The sequence below is a fragment of the Chelonoidis abingdonii genome, chromosome 2, assembly GCF_003597395.2.
Source record: "Chelonoidis abingdonii isolate Lonesome George chromosome 2, CheloAbing_2.0, whole genome shotgun sequence".
Lineage (NCBI taxonomy): Eukaryota > Metazoa > Chordata > Testudines > Testudinidae > Chelonoidis > Chelonoidis abingdonii.
Window position 1 is genome coordinate 66,613,174 of NC_133770.1, and position 19,982 is coordinate 66,633,155.

Consider the following 19,982-nt stretch of genomic DNA (forward strand, 5'->3'; position numbering starts at 1 on the left):
TCTCACATCTCAATTATGAAACCAGTGTTGTCACCATTGTACTGTACCTTACAGATGAACTATCTAACTCCTTAAAAATGCTATTTCCCCATCTATAAATATTGCTAAAATAAAGAGAGCATCTACCTTATGCAGAAGGCCTGACCCTGTAGCCTTTACTCATGTGAACAAGGGATGCAGGATCAGGTGTACATTTTGTATCCATCAGCTGCCTTTGATACCACTGATCATAAGGAGTGGCTGAGCTGCATTTGGTAAGAGTGGATGATTGTGGTGGGGAAATACAAACCTAGGCAGCTTACATTCCAGGACAATTGTTTGATAAGCAATTGCCCAACAGTTTTCAAGACTCTCTTGTGAAGGGTTCCTCAAAGTTTTGTTGTCAGACCTATTTTTCCAGGGGGTGAGAGGGGCTGATGGAGGACGCAGACATTTTTGTCTTACGTGCTGATGAGAACTAACTCTTCGTCAGATCCAGATAGCGCAGCCTCCCTACTTCCCTGATTTCAGACAGAGATAAGCCCTAAAGGAAGGCTAGATGGCTAATGCACATGTCAGACAAGGAGGTGGTAGTACTAGTGGGTAGGGGAAGCTGCTGGAGAAATTGCTTGAAGACGTATGTGCTCTTGCTAGTGAAGTATACTTTGTCAAGGATATCCACAATCAGGGGTTATTCTGGATCTCTATTTCCCAAGGTAGCAGCCGTAAGCAAGATTGTTGTGTTTGTGGTTCCTCCCCCCGCCACCACTTGCCACTGGCTAGATTTGCAATATATTCTCTCAGGTCTGCACCTGACCGCTGTTATCTATGCCCCTCTCATGTCTAGATTAGACTACAATAATGCTCTATACTTGGAGCTTTCCTTGAAGACCACCCAGGGGATTCATTGCAGCCCACTTTCTCAGTGGTAGTAGATATGTTAAGAGCATGATACTCAGATGTCTAACATTGTCCTGCTACAAAGATTTCCTTTTTTGCTTCCAAGTTCAAATTAATGCTTAGTTTTAACATCCAAAGCCATACATGGCTGTGGGTCTTGGCCACTTTAGAGACTTCCCCGCTCCCACAACGTCCTCATTAAGTAGCTGTGATCATCTGTGGTCAGTAATGTTACCTGTCCTCAGTGTCAGGATATATTTGATGGATGGACCTTGCTGGTCCAGGAGCTAAGTTTGCTAGCCTTCAGGATACATTGCAAGTTTGAGTTTGAGTAGTTTGTGTTTGAGATAGATTCAGGGATCTTTTAGATATGGTGGTAGTTGTGATTAACCTGGAGATTATTTGCATGCTGTAAGCTACTGGCAATTTATTACTCATTTATTCTTAATGCTTATAATATCAAAAATATGAAAGGTATCAGAAAAAAAAACTAGGAAAAAGTTATTGTTGTAAAAAGAACAGGAATACTTGTGGCACCTTAGAGACTAACAAATTTATTTGAGCATAAGCTTTTGTGGGCTACAGCCCATTTCAATGGATGCATAGACTGGAACATACAGCAAGAAGATATTTATACATACAGAGAACATGAAAAAGTGGAAGTAGCCATACCAACTGTAAGAGGCCAATCAACTGAGATGAGCTATCATCAGCAGGAGAAAAAAAAAGCTTTTGAACTGATAATCGAGATGACCTATAGGAAGGTGTGCGGAAGGCTTAACATGGCGGAAATAGTTCAATGGCCCCAACCATCTCCTTAGTCTTTTATTCAAACCTAAGCTTAATCGGAACTAATTTGCATATTAATTCAAGTTTCAGCAGTCACTCTTTGGATCCGTTTTTGAAGTTATTTTTTGTAAACTTGGCCACCTTTCAGTCTTCCCTGAGTGGTTAGATGAGGTCGAAAGTGTTCTCCAATGGTTTTTGCATGTTATATGATCCTGATGTCCGATTTGTTTCCATTTATTCTTTTTGCATTAGAGATTGTCCGGTTTGGCCAAAGTATATGGCAGAGGGTGCACTGCTGGCACATGATGGTATATATCACGTTTGGTGATGTGCAGGTGAATGAGGCGCCTGATGGCGTGGTTGATATGATTAGGTTCCATATGATGGTGTTACCTGAAAGATATGTGGACAGAGCTGGCATCAGGCTTTGTTGCCAGATAGGTTCCGTGGTAATGTTTATGTTGTATGTGTTGCAGGTTGCTGGTTGAGTATTTGCTTCAGGCTGGGGGCCGGTGTAAGCAAGGACTGGTTGTCTCCCAAGATCTGTGAGAGTGAGGGATCATCTTTCAGGATAGGTTGTAGATCTTTGATGATGCACTGGAGAGGTTTTAATTGGGGGCTGAAGGTGACGGCTAGTGGCGTTCTGTTATTCTTTGTTGGGCCTGTCCTGTAGTAAGTGACTTCTGGGTACTCTTCTGGCTCTGTCAATCTGTTTTTTCCCTTCAGCAGGTGAGTATTGTAGTTTTAAGAATGCTTGATAGAGATCTTGTAGGTGTTTGTCTCTGTCTGAGGGATTGGAGCAAATGCAGTTGTATCTTAGAGCTTGGCGATAGACAATGGATTATATGGTATGTCCTGGATGGATGCTGGACACATATAGGTAAGTATAGCGGTCAGTAGGTTTCCGATATAGTGTGGTGTATATGTGACTATCGCTATGCAAATTAGATACAATTAACTTAGGTTTGAAAAGAGACCGGGAATGGTTGGACCATTACACTAATTGAATCTATTTCCTCATGTTAAGTATCCTCACAACTTCTATGGGTCAATTGGGTCATCTCGATTATCACTTCAGAAGTTTATTTTCTCCTGCTGATGACAGCTCATCTCAACTGATTGGCCTCTTACAGTTGGTATGGCTACTTCCACCTTTTCATGTCCATTGTATGTATAAATATCTTCTTGCTGTATGTTCCAGTCTGTGCATCCAATGAAGTGGGCTGTAGCCCACGAAAGCTTATGTTCAAATAAATTTGTTAGTCTCTAAGGTGTCACAAGTACTCCAGTTCTTTTTGCGGATACAGACTAACACGGCTGCTACTCTGAAACCTCTTATTGTTGTAAATGCATTCTACATAATAAATCAGCTCTTCTGGCTCAACATAGATTTTACTGACTATGGAAGGGTTCAAACCTCTGATCTGCGTTCAAATAAACTAGAGAAGAGCTACTTATGCCTTATGTCTGTGATTGAAGGAATAAAAGGTGGGTTGCCATGGGCAAAAATTTGGCAAATATATTACACACTCTATACAAACACACAGACACAACCTTAAACTTTGTTAAACTGGATTTAGGGCTATAAATAACTAGATACTTACGGAAAAAAGCTTTATGAGCACAACATAGTAGTCTCAAAGAGAAAGCTTAGAAAGCCTGGAAATTCAGAGTAAGATTACACCTTTTAAAAACATTAACATTAGAAAGTATAGAAATGCACACATCAAGTCATTAAAATAAATTTAACACTGCCCTCATCTCCACTGACCTCCCACGTTACATAAGACAGACATTTTTCATGCTGCTGTAAAGGGGGGGATGATTAAATCTTTAAGAAGTTAGCAGAGCCTGCAGTTGTGTATCTTAAATCTACTAATCCCACTTTATCTGGCTAGTTTCCCTGTGGGAAGAAGGAACTCCAGCATTTTTTTTCATTTATAGTGCCTTGGCTTTGTATGTAAATGACTGTGATATATAGGAGTGATCCTCAGGCAGACTGCAACTCTGATGTATAAGTTACTTTATTCTGGCTCTTAAGAGGTCACAGCACCAGATAAAACTACTATTACGTATGTCTAGGCTATATCTCATAGCATGACAGCACCATCAACATTTGGGGTGTTGTCCCATGGGACAGTCTGGAATGTGGTTTCTTTTGATGAAGAGATGCAAAAATTCTGCCCTTTTGGGGATCACTGTTTATGGTCTTTAGAAATAGCATGTGTACTGTAGTCAGCTCTAGAGAGGTAAAGACAGGGGACATTCAGAATAAATAGCACAGTAGTGTACAATTAGTCTTAACGAGAGTAAGATATGGTTATCCAGCTAGTTTCCTTCTCACTTTTCAGACTCTCTGCTGTGATAGTGTGTGTTATTTGAGGACACAAACCATCTCTTGGTTTTCAGTTGTTCTGATGTTCCTGCAGAATGTACAAGAATGCACATAGCTTCCTTCTTCCTGGGCCCTTTCTCTCACTCTTGCTATGCACATCAGGGAAAAAGAATTATAAGATAAAAAAGAAGCATGGTAAAATAATTTTATTGGATTTATTTGGGGAGCAAGGGTCAACCACAAGATGAGTCCAGTTTCTTTTCTATATTTCCCCTGCCCTGCATTTCTCCCACCACAGCTCTGTCCTTTCAGCCCCCTCTCTTCAATCTAGCATCTGGTTGAATTCTCGCTCTGCCACTTCTCTCGGTCCCTAATACTCCACAATCACAGCTATCTACATCAAGGCAACACACAGTTTATTAAGTTTATGAAACCAATAATGGATTTGAAAATTGGTTTTGATAATTAAATCACTCTACCAATAATGCAAAACTAGTTAAAGGCACCAGTCTTCATCAAAACCAGCAGATTATACAAATTTAGAGTTTGTAGACAAATTGCTTGGGAGTTAAGATGAGACCAAGAAATGCTAGAAAAGCTTTCAAGATAAGAAATTTTCAATTTTTTGCTCTCATATTTCAAAAATTCTTTATCTGAGTTGCTTCAAATTTACTAGAAAAATTCTAGCCTGACAGAAGATCCCTTAGGTTCAATTACAGATTGAATGGTTTAGTTCTGGAAAAGTTAAGAAGCATGTGTGACCAAGCTGAGTTCATAATGGAAGTCTAGCATCTCTCCATAATATATACCTATTCACTCTAACAGATAATTAGAGGAAAAATTAGTTAAGTGCAGAAGATGAGTTACTGATGTTAAGGAAGGTATCGTTTTTCTTGTAGTGCTTGAGACTGATTGAAATTTAGGTACTGTATTCTATGTGTATTATTTGTTGGAAAAACATCACACATTTTTGAATAAGTTAGAACTACATACGATATGATGACTGGAAAGACAGAAATGCCCTTGTCAACTCACTGCCCTACATGGCAAACAAACTTCTTGTGTCATATATTTAATTGTTTAGGGAAGAACAGAGCTCAGTGCTACGCTCAAGTGTTAAAATTATTACTTGAAATGAATTTCATGTCTGGGGAGAATTATGATGGTGCTTTATTTCAAGGATACTGTATGAACCCTAGTTAGATTTATAGAGCTGTTCTCATAAAAATGGAGACTGCTGTGTTCATAAACTAAAGTGCTAATATTTTGGTTACACTAGAGGATGTTATCAAAGTAAAGTTTCTTTGAGCTTAAATATTTATGAGAATAACAAACATCTGTTGCTCACTTCATAATTGGATTGACCCTATCCAATATTATAATTATTGGCACGTCTAAATGACTGTTAACACTAAGGTTTCATTGAGTCATGTTGTTTTATGCATGATTTTTAGTAGATCACAATGCCAGCAACATCTGATGACCCAGTCCTCATTTCCTTTCCAAGAAAAGGAAACCAAAACATTTTACTGCAACCTGTTCCTGCTTTCCTGTATGGGTCAGGAAATCAGGCCCCTGTTTCCTCTCCCCACGTTGCACTAGGAAGAGAACTGCAAAGCTACTTCCTGAACACACACTCCTTATCCACCCTTTCCCTGACAGCACTGGAAGAGTGATGTGCAGTATATATGATGGAGGAAGGTGACCCCAGACTGCATTACACTGCCCGGACACAGTTACGACAGGGCAAATCTGGCGTTGGCCAACATTTAGCTGTGAAGAGGTGTAAAGACCTGATAAGAAGCAAGTCTTCCCTACTTTATGGTCAAAAAAGTGATAGTTTATCAAAAGGACCATGCCCCTGAGGCAGGGATATATCTTGTTTTTACCTTAGCTGGAAATGTCTTGCAGTCGAGAAAAGTTGTCCCTCCATGCGACTTTACATCGTATATGCAGTTATTTTTCCAGTCCCAGTGACAATTAGCACAAGGGCAGTTTGCCAAGCTGAGGCAGAGACAATATCCTTCTTAGCCTTCCCAGGCATTTGTATCCTTTTCCAATTTTTTTGCTGCTGTCACTAGACTCTGGCATTTCTTACCCAATTCATTTGCTTTCTGTGATAATCATATGCAATGAAGATATGCATGGCCAACATTTAAACAGGCTGCAGATCAATTAGCGGTCTTAAGTTTATCTGATTTTTATCAAAGAAGACAGAGCTCTGGGTCGATTGTCAGAGCCTGTGTCAAGTTGACCTTTTCAGAGATGTCTACATTGCCAATCCCCTGGGCAGCTTGTTGTCCCCTGTTAGTCTCTGAATGGCAGAAGTCTGTTCTGCTCAAGCACAAAGTATACACAGATGTCTATATTATATTCTTATAGGTTTGACAGCAACTGCACATTGTATCTATAAACTGTCCTTTAGCAGTGACACTTCCTCAATGATGATAAGCTAATTTATGCAACTAAATCTCCTTTGTGCAGAAATGAAAGCTAATTGAGTCATTACAAAGTAATTCAGGAAGGAATACCTTGTATAAATGGGCTTACTTTATAAATCCTTCTCAAGTGGTTTTCATGCATCCTAAATGGTGCTAAGTAGTTTTACTGCCATAAAATACCCAGATGAAACAGATAACTTTTGGAAGCTGGGAAAACATTGTTTACAACAGCAAAAGGCAAAGACTGGAAAAGAAAAGTAAAGAAATATTTGCAGAAGAAAGAAAAACATTTTAATTACCTGAAACATTGCTAGTGCTCTCTTGGCTCAGTTTCTTTGGCTCTTCAGTCTTTGGAGGAGCACTCTCTTCTTCTTCTGCAAATAGACAATTAGAAATGAAATGCTGAAGGAACCTGCTAACTGGCAGGAATTACAGCCCACATCAGTTAATCAGTCACACTATCTATATTTCTAAAATGTAAATGCTGGAAGCCAAACTCTTCTGTTTTCATACTGCCACACAAGTTTGAGGGCTTGGTTGTTTTTTGTTTTTAACCACTCTGGTAGCTCTTTTAAAACAACTCAGTAGAGAACTGCAGAATTCATCTTTGACTCTGAAAAGGGACTTGAAAGTCCCATTTTGGGGCTCTTCCTTTGCAATCTTTCAATGGCTTCTAGAACAATCAGAACTGGGGTCCCATCCTCCCCTGGCTACATCTATCATTCCAGGTTAGGGAAAATTCAGGCTTTGCTATTTATTCTTACATCAGAGGGATGTGATTGTCACTGCCCCATGCCTCTACAAAAAGCTGGGGGTTCCACAGGAGACATGGGTCTCTTTGCCTCTGCTGTGCCAGCCATGCATCTGCATTGGCTCCTGCCTGCTCAATGGGAGTATTGCTGCCCTGTTTTAGTGGCTCCACCTACTATGGCAGATCATGGGAACCACTAAAAGGAGTGGCGGGGGGGAGGTTATATATAACCTGGGCATGGGTGGGGGAACAGTCCGTATTAATACAGTCTCAGACCATACCAACTAACTGTGCTTTCCTCCATGGTTTGGGAGGGAAGAGAAGAAAGCTTGATGGAGCCCCTCAACCCTGTTCTCTTGCCAACACAGAGTTAGAACCCTCCTCCTACCAGATACAGGTTCAGCTTCATATAGGTACAAGAAAGGGACTACTATAAACTCCTTAGTTTACAATTCTATTGATAATGAATAAAAAGGAATGGACTTAAACTCTATCATAGCCGTGTTCTTTCTGTAGGAGTAAAATGAATTAAAAACCAAAACCTTATCATAGTTTCTATAACAGCACAGCTGACAACACAGATCCCTTGGCTATATTGACACAGCCACTTTTCAGAACAGAACTGCACTTTAGGCATGACCAATTTCTGTGCTGCTATTTAACACACTGTGTACTAATATAATAAGAATGTTTGCTTTTAAATACCATGGGCCCATTACAGCTACTAATCTGATATTTTGTTAACAAACAATGAGTATAAAAGTCATGGCTTTTAAAATGTTCTTTACAAGCAGATTATGTAAGAATTTCATAACATTCTATGATAGCAAGGAGGGTAAGTTTCAGCATGAACATGGGATCACGTCTGGTTTGCATTAATAACTTTGTAAACGTATAGGTTCATTCATATACATCACATTATACATTCAGACTTCAATTCTGCAAATACTTAATAGACATGTTTAACTTTAAGCACAGGAGCAGACCTGTTGATTTCTGTGGGACCACTCACATGCTTAAAGTTAAGCACATGCAGAGCTACTTGCACAACTGGGGCTATAGGTTGCCAAACACAATATAATGGGAGCCATGGTTATGTGATTTACTGTTCAAGGAGCTTTGTAGTATTGCTCTGCTAGTTAATCAGTTGTTTACTGACTAGTTAGATGTTTGGTTGAGACATTCTCCAGTGACTTGGACACAAAACAAGAAAACAATGGAAACTGGTAAATCTGATGCTACTACACAGCACATAAAAAAGAGAGAGAGAGAGAGAGAGAGAGAGAGACTGACTATCTGCTATATTTAAACTTGTTCAACACTGACTACTTCATTACATCATGTGGGGCATGCTAAAAAATGTAACAAAAGTATCCTTATATACTCTCAAGAGCACCACGAGGCACTCATCCCATGGCTTACAAGCAATATTATCCCTTTGTCTGTCATCTTTTCTACCCATAATGCATTATCTCTTCCTATAAACACTTAATTCCAGGTAAGAGACTGCATATTATATACTGCTAGAAATAAGTTTTGATATTGACTATTGCAGAATTATTTTTATTAATAATATTCATACCATGCTGCTACTCTTTTCATCAGTTCTGTGATAAGAACTCCATTTTAGTAAGTATTTTTCTCTTCCCTCCCTCTAATTTAAAAAGGGAAAGGTAAAGCAGTGCAGGTTTGAGAAATTTTTCCACAGTAAGACAGAGTATCTATAAAAATAAACACTATATTGTCAGTTTACAAACAAAGTTCATAAATAAGTACAACTGTCCCTTTAAAAATGGAAAACATCGTTTTAAAATGGTGGTCATTTCCTAGACTTGTATTTGAAGTGTAAGAGGAGAAAAGAAAGCCTGAACCCAAGTTCCTTCACAACCCCAGTGGTTCTCCATGTCAATTAAATATTGCTTTAGATCCAACAGACTTGGGTCATGGGAGCTTAAAGAGGACATTTAGCTCCTAAAATACAACTGATTGAACTTTGGGCCTGCAAGCAGTGTCAAACAGGGAGAGACCTCTTTTAATCAACAGGAGTCTCAAATGCCTAGACACACTGGTCAGAAACTATGTTGCAATGTTTGCAGCAATGCATAGCACAGATAGTATATACAATATCAATTATTGAGGAGAAACAGTATGAGAAAAGGTACATTGTATTATCAAGATACAGGGAGTCCCAGCGAGCCACAGAGATTTTCAAAATAATCGTAGTTCAATCTTTCCTCTCGCCCCTCACTTTCTACCCTTCATGATGGGAAGAGATGTGTCTCTCTAGTTTCTCTCTCCAGATCAATAGGAGCTCTGATCAAACCCAGAGCTCTAGAAGAGCTGTGTATGTGTCCCAAAGAAATGCATCTGGGCCTACAGGTTGAGGATCTCCAGAGACTAAAATATAGACACACAGCATGTCTCCACTACTAGAAAGTTAAAAGATTTTTTTTTCTGGTAAGAAATCAGGGAGGAACTGCAAATATTAAAAAAATATTAATAACTCCTGTAGATTTCACAGCTGAATTCTAAAATTTTGCACTGTGAGTTAAATATGTAAATTACTACCAGGAGATTGCCAGAGCTATTCCCCAAACACAGATGGCTCTACCTGCAGATATGATTTAAAGCAAATACAACAAATACAACAGTATCTGACTTTTAGACATGAGTCTCATTGATTTTTCTTCCTTTTTGTTCTTCCCAAAGAGAGAATCAGGTTATACGAATATAAAAATGTATTAAAGTGTAGCTTGCATAATACATTTCTGCAACAGAATTGGTAATCTCCAAGATAAATATGTATAAAGTCAGCATTCCACCAAAAAACTGATAGTCAACCACTTACCTACATTAGTTCTTATATTAATAGCAGTATTATTAGCTAATATTTGATTGTGTTGTGTTATTTGATATAGACACTGTCATTATCCAGTATTAATTAATACCTTGGATAATCACAGTTTGTGGATTAATATATTCTATTCAACACTTTAACAACAGTAAACAAAAACAGCTCAGCTATGCAGCAAAATCCATCAAACCACACAGATGGTTATAAGGTTTTCATTATGTGGTTTCCATAGCAATCATATTGTAAATCTGGAAGCTTCTTGCAAATAAGCAGCTTGTATTTACATGCCTCTCAGCTGCAGCATGGAATTCTACAACATGTGAAGTTATTATTCCAATCACATATTGTTAGAAGAATTGTTGGGAGATGTTTTGATCAGTTCAGATTAAAAAAAATACTGCAGTGAACTAATTTTTAAAAATTATTCAAGCATTTAGATGTCTGTAATGCATACTAATAGATCCATGTTTGAAATTTCACTGTGGTGACAAAAGGCTACAAGCATATAAGCTTGTCCTCTGGAAACCTTCCCACAGTACATTAATAAAAATCAAAATGTCTTCACCAGGTACAGATGACAGGAATGTAAAGGTATAAGGGCCTATTTAGAGCCTATTTGAGAGAGGGACTGAATTATTTCTCCTGGATCTATCCGTTTCTTAAAATGACCCCATGTAACTGTAAATGGGAACTCTAAAAAGAGTAAATTCTTACTGTGGCAAAGAGACAAGTACTTTTCTCTCTCCGATTTATAAACTTAGTTTTACAAATTGAGCCTGCTCTGTAACAGATGGATTATTACCCTAATAAGCAACATAAGTCTGCCCAGCTATTCAGTTTCACAACAGCTAGATCTAACTTTTACAAATATTTTTGTTTTGGGGAGGATTTGAATAAACAAAAGGAAGGAGCAATATGCAAACAAGTTAAACCCATGTATCAGAGGGGTAGCCGTGTTAGTCTGGATCTGTAAAAGCAGCAGAGAATCCTGTGGCACCTTATAGACTAACAGACGTTTTGGAGCGTGACTTTCGTGTTGACATACCCGCTTCGCCAGACGCAGGTAGTGGGAAATTTCCAAAGGGGCAGGTATCATAGGAGCCGCAGACAACTCTCAATACCAATTCTACAAGGCGCATTCCCAGGATCCACTGAGGAATACACTAAGAAATGCCACCATCTACTCAGACACGTCCTAAAACAACACCGAACACAATCACATACCCTTTAGAGCCCCTGAACCAGGGTTATTGCTATCTACTACCCAGATCCAAAGACTGGAAATCCTGGACACCCATTCTCGGGCAATTGGCACTCTCCTGAAGGACTGTCTAGTATATGTGGACTCTTCTACTCAGACCCTATGCCACCAGCATCCCAGCTATCTCGTGATACCCCTGATTCCTGAAACTACAATGCATTGGTCACCTCCAGAAAACACCATCCAAGCCAACCAGGATGTAGAGACTCTCTACACAAACTGCCACACACAGATGGAATACAAGTGTCAGGACAGTATACCCTGAATCCAAGCCACACTGGCACTGGCGGTGAGCTCTGTGCCTTATACTCACACACCAACTATTTCAGTTGATGACGAATAGTATTTCCAGATCATGGCACTGCTATGGGCACCCCGCCTGGCCCCACAATGACCAATGTTTATGCTGACTGGAACAAGCTTCCTCAGCTCTCGTCACTCACGTTCCCTTCTCTACCTATGCTACTTGATGACATCTTCATCATCTGACCCATGGGAAGGAGACTCTAGAAAAATTTCACAAGATTTCAAACAGCTGCCACCCCTACATCAACCTCAAGCCCGGACAATCTAACAGGGAGGTCATTTTCTAGACACCACCGGCAATAAGTGATGGTCACAATACACACCCATATTGAAATCCTATCCGACCGGCTGTGCTACCTTCATGCCTCAGCTTCCATTCCGGGACATCCACGATCCTGTCTAACAGCCACGCACTGGTACAACCGCATCTACTCTAACCCCTCAGACAAGACCAACCAACTACAAAAATCTCCACCAAGCAATTCTCAAAACTACAAACCACACCGAGGAAATTGAGGAAACAGATCAAACAGAGCAGACATTACCAAGCCTCCTACTCTGCAAGACAAACGCAGAAAGAACCACAGATCCACTGCCATCACATCAGCCCCAGCTAAAACCCCTCCAACAGCATCATCAGGATCTTACAACCCTTCCTGGACAATGATCCCACACTTTCACAGGTCTTTGGTTGCAGGCCAATCCTCGCCCACAGACAACTCAGCCTGAAACGTATTCTCACCAGCACTGCACCGTACCATAGTAACTCTAGCCTAAACCAATCCATGCACAACTCGATGCACAACTCTGCCCACTATCTAAACACCGGCGACACATCCTAGAGACCTAACCAGATAGCCATACCAATCAACTGGTTCAGTCACCTGCACGTCACACATCAATGTAATATACGCCATCATATGCAGCAATGCCCCTCTGTATGTACATTCAGGCCAAGGACAGGTCACTACGAAAGGATAAATGACAAATCAGATATCAGAATGCAATATACAAAAACTGTAGGAGAGCACTTCAAACCTCCCTGGCACACTATAGCGACCTTAAGTGGCCATTCCGCAGCAAAAAAACATTCAGGACCAGACTTCAAAGAAGAGAAACTGCTGAGCTTCAGTTCATCTGCAATATGACACCATGCAGCTTGGACTAAACAAGACCTGTGATAGGCTTGCCAATTACAGAACCCAGTTCTCCTCCTTGGTTTTCACACCTCTACTGCTAGAACAGGGCCTCACCCTCCCTGACTGAACTAACCTCGTTATCTCTAGCTTGCTTGCTAGCATATATATACCTGCCCCTGGAAATTTCCACTACCTGCGTCTGACAAAGTGGGTATTCACCCACGAAAGCTCATGCTCCAAAATGTCTGTTAGTCTATAAGGTGCCACAGGATTCTCTGCTGCAAGTTAAACCCATATTCATCTTCTTAAATTGAGGCCCATATCTCCTATTCCCTTTCCCCCTTTTCTCTCCGCCGCTCTCTACACTAGCATAAGCAGTGAGGACTCAAATTCAGGGACCACTTGGTTTACAAGGAAGTAAGCAGAAATAGCTCTAACACACTGTATCCTTTCCCAAAGACTTGCAGAAGTTATTACCCTTGCATTCTGTGAGATTAGTACTCTCCCTTTATGAAGGAACAAGGTTAGAAGGATGGATAGTCTCTGTGGTATCCTCCCCCTCTCCTCCCAGATTTCCTTATGGAAGCTGATGCTTAGTGAGCACTACCTTGCATGGTTCTCCCCCCTGCACTGAGAAAGCTCACTGTGGAAGAAAGAGGGTTTTGTGGCTGCCACAGCCAGAGAGGCTATGGGACGAGGGGAGGGTGCAAGGAGCAGTGTGGAGGTATTAAGTTTCTGAGTGACTGCAGCTTCTGGGGGATCTACAAAAGTTTCCTGCACATCTTAGGATATCTCCAGCACGGTTAGTCTCAAACCTTTTTGGTGCTATAGGGGTGGTCAGGACATCTCAACACATAAATCATTGCCCAAAAGCTTAGGTGGCTTTACATGCCTTTTATCCTCCCAATCCTGCCCTGCTTTGTGGACCAGAGAACCTCCTAGCATAATTTAGATAGCTCTGGGGGCCTGTCTAAGTTAAGGTAGCCCTCACAGACCACCATATTGGCCAAACCCCTGCACAGAATTCCTGCAGCACTGTGTGCTGTAGCTCCACCCCACCGTGCCTTAGACCAGGACTTTGAGGGTCCTCAGAAGGCAGCCTGATTCCTCTGAATTCAGGAAGCCTTCCCCAGCTGGAATTAGGGTATAAAGGGGCCAGACTTAGAGTGAGAAACTCATCCTTTGGATCCATAAAACTTCTCCATGGAACTAAGGATGTCTGTAGGTTTGGTGGGTCTTTATTCCCCTCCAACAGAATGATCTGCAAGAAATTCTACCAGTTCAAACTAGCTGAGGTTCCTGGCCCCTATCTGAATATGGACTTATGCAGGGAGTTACTTGGTCCAAAGTCTACACGATGGTTGGGCATAATAAGAAAAATAGATACCCCATGAGGCAGGGAATGTATTTCAAGGATAAATTCACTTATGTTTGTGAAGTACTTTGATAGTATGGTGATGGGGAGTGGGTAATATAAGTACATAGGCAGACAGATAGAAAATTAGTTAATTATTCAAAGATTGGGTTAAATTAAGAAAAAGAAACCTACTAAGATCACAAACAACACAGTCCTCACTGTAACACAAACTGTTAAGTATGGTTAAATCTGATGACTGAAGCAGTCTACAATTAGACATTATCAAACACCTGTTTTTGTTGTTGCTTAGATGAGATAGTACGCTCATTGTTTAAAATAATACTTATGTTACCAGAAGAGTAACCACATAGTATAATATTGAGGAGAGGGGGGAGGAAATGGGTGAAAAAAAAATCACATTTTTAATGAATTTGTAAAAGGTGAAAGCCACTGTATTTTCATGCACACGCTGTTTTTCACCCCCTTCAATTTGCCACTGTCTTCCTCCACATGAGGGAGGGTGAGGAGATGTACTATAAGGACATGTTTATGAACAGATTGTTACTACATGACTATTCACTATTAGGGAATCCTCCCCCTATCAAAAAGGCAGGGTATAAAGCTCCTCTTATGAAAAGTTTTTGGGTTTTTGATGGCCTGGTGAATATGAAGGTTACAAGGCTCAGGGCTTAAATTTTTCTCTTTGGGCAAGGGAATAGGGGAACAATGGGGGAAAGGTGTAGAGACAACTATTTTCTCAAATGTGAAATTCAGAGAAATTAAAAAAAACTGCTTTTGCTTCTTTTTTTGACAAAAACTTTCACTGTTGCTTTGAGGTGGTGCACTGTGTCACTTGATCTTTGCTGTGTCTTCTCAGTTATGCATAATTTTTAAATGCTTTCAGGAAATCCAGATACACACTACCATATATTTGCTTGAGATGTGAAGACCTGTTTTCCCTCTTAGTTTTCCAACATTCCTTCTCCTTCCTTTTCTGTCAAGGCCCCATTTTGTTCAAAGATTGATTTGAGCAAAGAAGTTTCACCCTTTGGATTGCCTGGAATTATTTGTTGAGAAAACTGAACAAAATATTCTAATTCATAATATAAGGCACAGTCTGGTCCTCATACAGAATAAAATTTTCAAAAGTGTCTAAGGGACTTAGGGGCCTAAGTCACATTGCTGTTCCAATGTGATTTAGGCTTTTAAATCACTGAAGCACTTTTAAAAATTTTGCCCATATGACTCTGTCCTTTGATTAGATGACCAAGCTTTTAAAACTGGATGGCAGCTTCTCCAAAGTAAAGGTTTTACCTCACTTTTCAATGAAAGCCTGATTTTGGCCCCAGCTCTAAAATCATCTTTCAGCTTCAAACTTGGTATGTAGTGTCTAGACAGTGGGCAAAATTACAGATATACCAGACAAGATTTTTTTAGCACAATGTTTACACAGTTAGAAAAATGTTCCAATTTTAGGCAGAAAAACACAGCTTAAATATGTATATTCTTCCCCTTTCTATGGAAGTTATTAGGTTATTCCTCTCATTGAGATATAGAGCTATTTCTATAAAGCACAGGAAGCCAAGATTTTATGTCTGTTTGGTCTCAGATATTAAAATGGTTTAAGTGTTCAACATGACCTTCTATAAACCTTGATACTAAGTTGTTGTTAAAATACATGATATTAAATACTATGCAATAAATATAAACAATTCTCTGAACAAACAGATATAGCAATCAAATATGCAAATAAACCATGCAGTGCAACTTATCACTAGAGTTATTTGATAGACATACATAGGTTACATTTCTGTGGCTTAAATTTGTAGATTAGTAATACAGAGCAGAAAATCTTCATACATTTTGTAAAGTTTATAAGCAGCAAGATCTTAGATTAAAACCCATTCCTTAAAACAAAATAACCCTAATTGTGACAAATGTGACTTGACATAATATTTACATACATGAAAGCAGCTCGTTTAATCCACAGTATCAGTTCTATAGTAATTTGTTGGGTTAATTTATTCAAATTTGTACTCCGTCCCTTTTCTGAACAACTTCATTTCTGGATTTAGAAGAAAACAAGGCTAGTCATTTCAGCAAACTTCACTTTAGTGAAAGGAAATGATATAGTTGCTGGCATGTTTCTCTAGGACGAGTCTAGCTCTTGGATGCTAACTGCTTTAAAAATGTTAAAGCAACTGACACTTTTGCATTCTCTATATTGACCACTGACAACACAGAGGGGGAAAAAATCAGCAGCATGCACCCTTTGGGTATTTTAATGGCGTCAACATGTCCTTTTTGGTTGTTTAAAGCCAACATTACCAAATTACATGAAGCTAATTCTACTAAAATCTTTTATCTGGCTTAAATGACAAAATAAACCCATTGTTATATTATGATACACAATCAAACAAAATCAGCCAAAATGCAGACTGAGCAGAAAATTAATGAGCAGAGACCTTGATTTTTTGTGTGTGCAGTATAATAGTCCAATTATAGTGTCCCACAAATCACTGTTACATTTTTCCCTGACCTCCCATACAAATTTCCTGGATATTACTATAACTAATTTTATAGAATGTAGCAAATCCTGTAACAAAATGTTTATGTATTTACCTAGTATCTATTATAGCTGAAAGCAACGTTCTAAATTTTTCAACATGTTAAAAACATATGAAATTCAGCAATAGAGTCTTAATTAACACTTCCAAATACATAAACACCAGTTTATAGGCTCCTCAACAAAAGAAAAAACAAAGACCTAACCAACCATAGCAGGAAATAACCTGATAATCCTTTAGTGTCCATTGCCTCTGGTAGAGAAATGGGACCGTTATATAAATAGTGGAGGAAGACAAACTATTGTTAATCCTGTCAATCCCCCGATAGAGCGGTCTGTTGGCTGAACTTTATTCTCAATCAGAGCCATCTGGAAGTCTTAAGGTTCCATCAGCCTCCATAAGTGGACTACCAAAAAAGGCCTTTCTCCCTGAGGAAAAGCTGTGATCTGAGCTCATATCGAAGGTGGCAAGGGTTGGTCCATGACAAAGGAGCAACCCATTTCCCCCATCTCCAATCTTTTTCCATATACCACAGCCAGAGTGCAATCAGCTGTATGAGAATTAACTCAGAAACCAGCTGGGATAGTCTCACGGGTATCCTGGAAGCCAGGAAATCCTGACCAGATCCATAAGAACAGTTACCTATTGAATTTGTCATGAGATATTCAGCCTTGGTGTCATGTCATAATCAGGTTCCTCCCTGTGGGTTTTTTTTTGTGCCTTTTTACTCACTATCCCCTTAAATGTGAGAGTTTAAAAGGGACACATGAGCTACACATTTTAATTATATCTAAGGTTGATAGCTATAATTGGTTGAAAGGCTCCTGCTTATTGATTATGTTTTGCTTGGCTTAATTCCTTCAGTTTAGAGAAGGAAGGGAGAGAGAAGGCTGGTGGTAGTGACAGTCCCTATGGCAATTAGAAGGTCATTCAGGGGCGGGGGTGGGGGGAAACTGAGAGGGAGATTTATGCTAATAAGTCATCAGGGTTGGGGAAATCTTGTGGGGAGGGATTTATATCTACAGTATCTGGGTGGGTAAGATGGACTTTGTGGGCCACTCTGCTGGTTCTTACTTGAGCACCTGGCTGGATCAGCTGTCTCTCTTTAATGCCAATCTTATGGAAGCCAGGAAGGCTGAACGAGGATATCCCAAAGCAGCTACAGGAATGTATTGTTTCTCAACAACAGTATCCAGTGGCATTAACAGTCTGATTGTGCACTCCTTAAATCAGAAATTCAAAAAATAGGGGCTCCCAGATTTAGCTAGATATGTATACCATGCTCATCGCAGTGATAAACAAGCACCAGAGTGGGCCCAGAATCTCTACTATCATAAATATATGTACAATAGACCTCGGACTATGACCTACCAACCTAAAACTATTTCTCATTTTTTAGGATTAGTAAAATGTCTCCCTTACTGGGATACTTGTTTGCAATGCTTTGCTTTAGCATTATTGCATTGCTTCTTAATTAGATATGGACAGTGATATAAAGAAAACTATGTTGCTTTCATAAGAAAAACTTTAGGTCCGTAACCCACTGAAGATGTTCATGCATAAACAAAGTGTTGTTAATATTTAACATGAAACCAGCTGTCAAAAATGTAGTCAACAGTGAAAGAGCTATGATACAAGTAAAATTACTTTGTGTGATTGTGTCTCTCTAGGATGACAAGCTCCTCTGAGATGGGATTCTCTCTCTTAATAGCAAACAACTTCTGTCACATAGTGTTCACATCATATTGGTTTTACAAATCAATAGTGTCAAAAGTGGTTTAATGTAGGTGAAGAGGAAATAGTAAAAAGAATGATTGATCAGTGCTGGAAATAAAGTATCTTATTTCAATAAAAAGTGAATTTGTGTGAATGTGATGTGTGTTAATTTGTTTTTGAAAGATTTTCTTAAGCATCAAATTACAGGATTGGAAGTAGATTCCTTTTTGATATGCAAGCATAAACCTTCAAATTTTAAGTAAACATGCTTGAACATGCCAACAGATAATGTAGATTTTGCTCTACATTAGGTTTTTTTATTTTTATTACTCCTCAGAAATACTGGCATAAAATTCAGGCTTCATCAAACTGATCACAGCTATACATTCTCCTTCCTTCAAGAACTTACATGACTTGGTATAACAGTTGTTCAGAAATACAGGCCATGTACCACTTTTTTATGCATGGAACTTTGAAGCCAAAGCATGTTTTGCACGCAAGTAAGTGGAATGAATAAAAACTCTTACTCAACAGTGCACATAGTTCATTTACTTCTGTAGAGTTAGAAACTAACCACTTGAGATTCAGTGATTGTTATAGGATACCAACTCCCCTGACTTAATAGTCCCAAAATTTGAAACTGAGAAAAAAATTCAGGTTTGGAATTGGTAAAATTCATATAGAGTTTAAGAGAACAGTGTTTCACAAAAGCACTGAAAAGGTAATAAAAAGCAGACAATTCAATTTAGCTGTATGGAGTTTCCATCAAGGACTAATATGAGAGCCATTGCTATGCTTTGGAGTGCAAATGACCCATAGCAAGAAGGGGGATGGGCAGAGTGTGTTACTAGACTGGACATGTGTCCATGATCTTGATGTTCTACATTAATTAAAAACAAAGTTTGGTAGTCACAGGCTATGGTAGTATCACAAACTGTGTGTATGAAATGTAGTTTATTGTTTTCTACATCATATCACCATGCACAAAACACACTGTTTTGGGATAAGGGTAAGTCACAGAACCTGTGAACAGTCATACAACATAAGGGCTTTTCATATACTCAATGTCACATTGTTTTATGACATTGTCACCAATACCAAATGCCAGTTATTGTTGACATTTGGGTTTTGGGGCACACCTCTGGCAAAAAGAGCAGTCCTGAATCAAAGTAATGCTTATTGGGAACATTTTTCAATACAAAACCCTGCAAGGGGACTCCATGGGTACACGATAGATCATAGGGTTTGCTGCTAAGAAGCAGATCATGTAACAAGAAGCAGGAGACAATCTGTGCACTCTCCAAAAGACCCACCAGGATTTTGGCTGCTGGCTCCACTCCCTCCTCTCAACCAGATGAGAAGAAGGGAGAGAGAAGATCCATTAATGCTATCATAAGCATTCCCAAATCTGGACCTTAGCGTCCAGAAATCTGGGTGCCTGCATGAACCCCTCTAAGCTTAATTACCAGCTCAGATTTGATCTCGCTGCCACCAGCCAAAAATTCCAGGGTTTTGGCTCCCTCTGGTCTCCCCAAACCCTTCCCTGGGGAACCCCAAGACTCAGAAGCCCTGAGTCTTACCACAAAG

The 19,982-nt window shown here is 39.5% G+C and overlaps 1 protein-coding gene across 3 annotated transcripts in view; it reads right to left on the reverse strand.

The window, feature by feature from the left end:
• Positions 1–19,982, reverse strand: part of SKAP2 (src kinase associated phosphoprotein 2) — a 186,375-nt gene that overhangs the window by 24,516 nt on the left and 141,877 nt on the right. For all 3 annotated transcript variants that reach the window (XR_004372797.2, XM_032773814.2, XM_032773813.2), the window contains one exon: positions 6,744–6,818. Coding sequence is in view for 2 of the 3 variants with exons in the window: in XM_032773814.2 (XP_032629705.1) it covers positions 6,744–6,818 (75 nt within the window). In the remaining variant the exon portion in view is untranslated. The remainder of the gene's footprint in view (positions 1–6,743; positions 6,819–19,982) is intronic.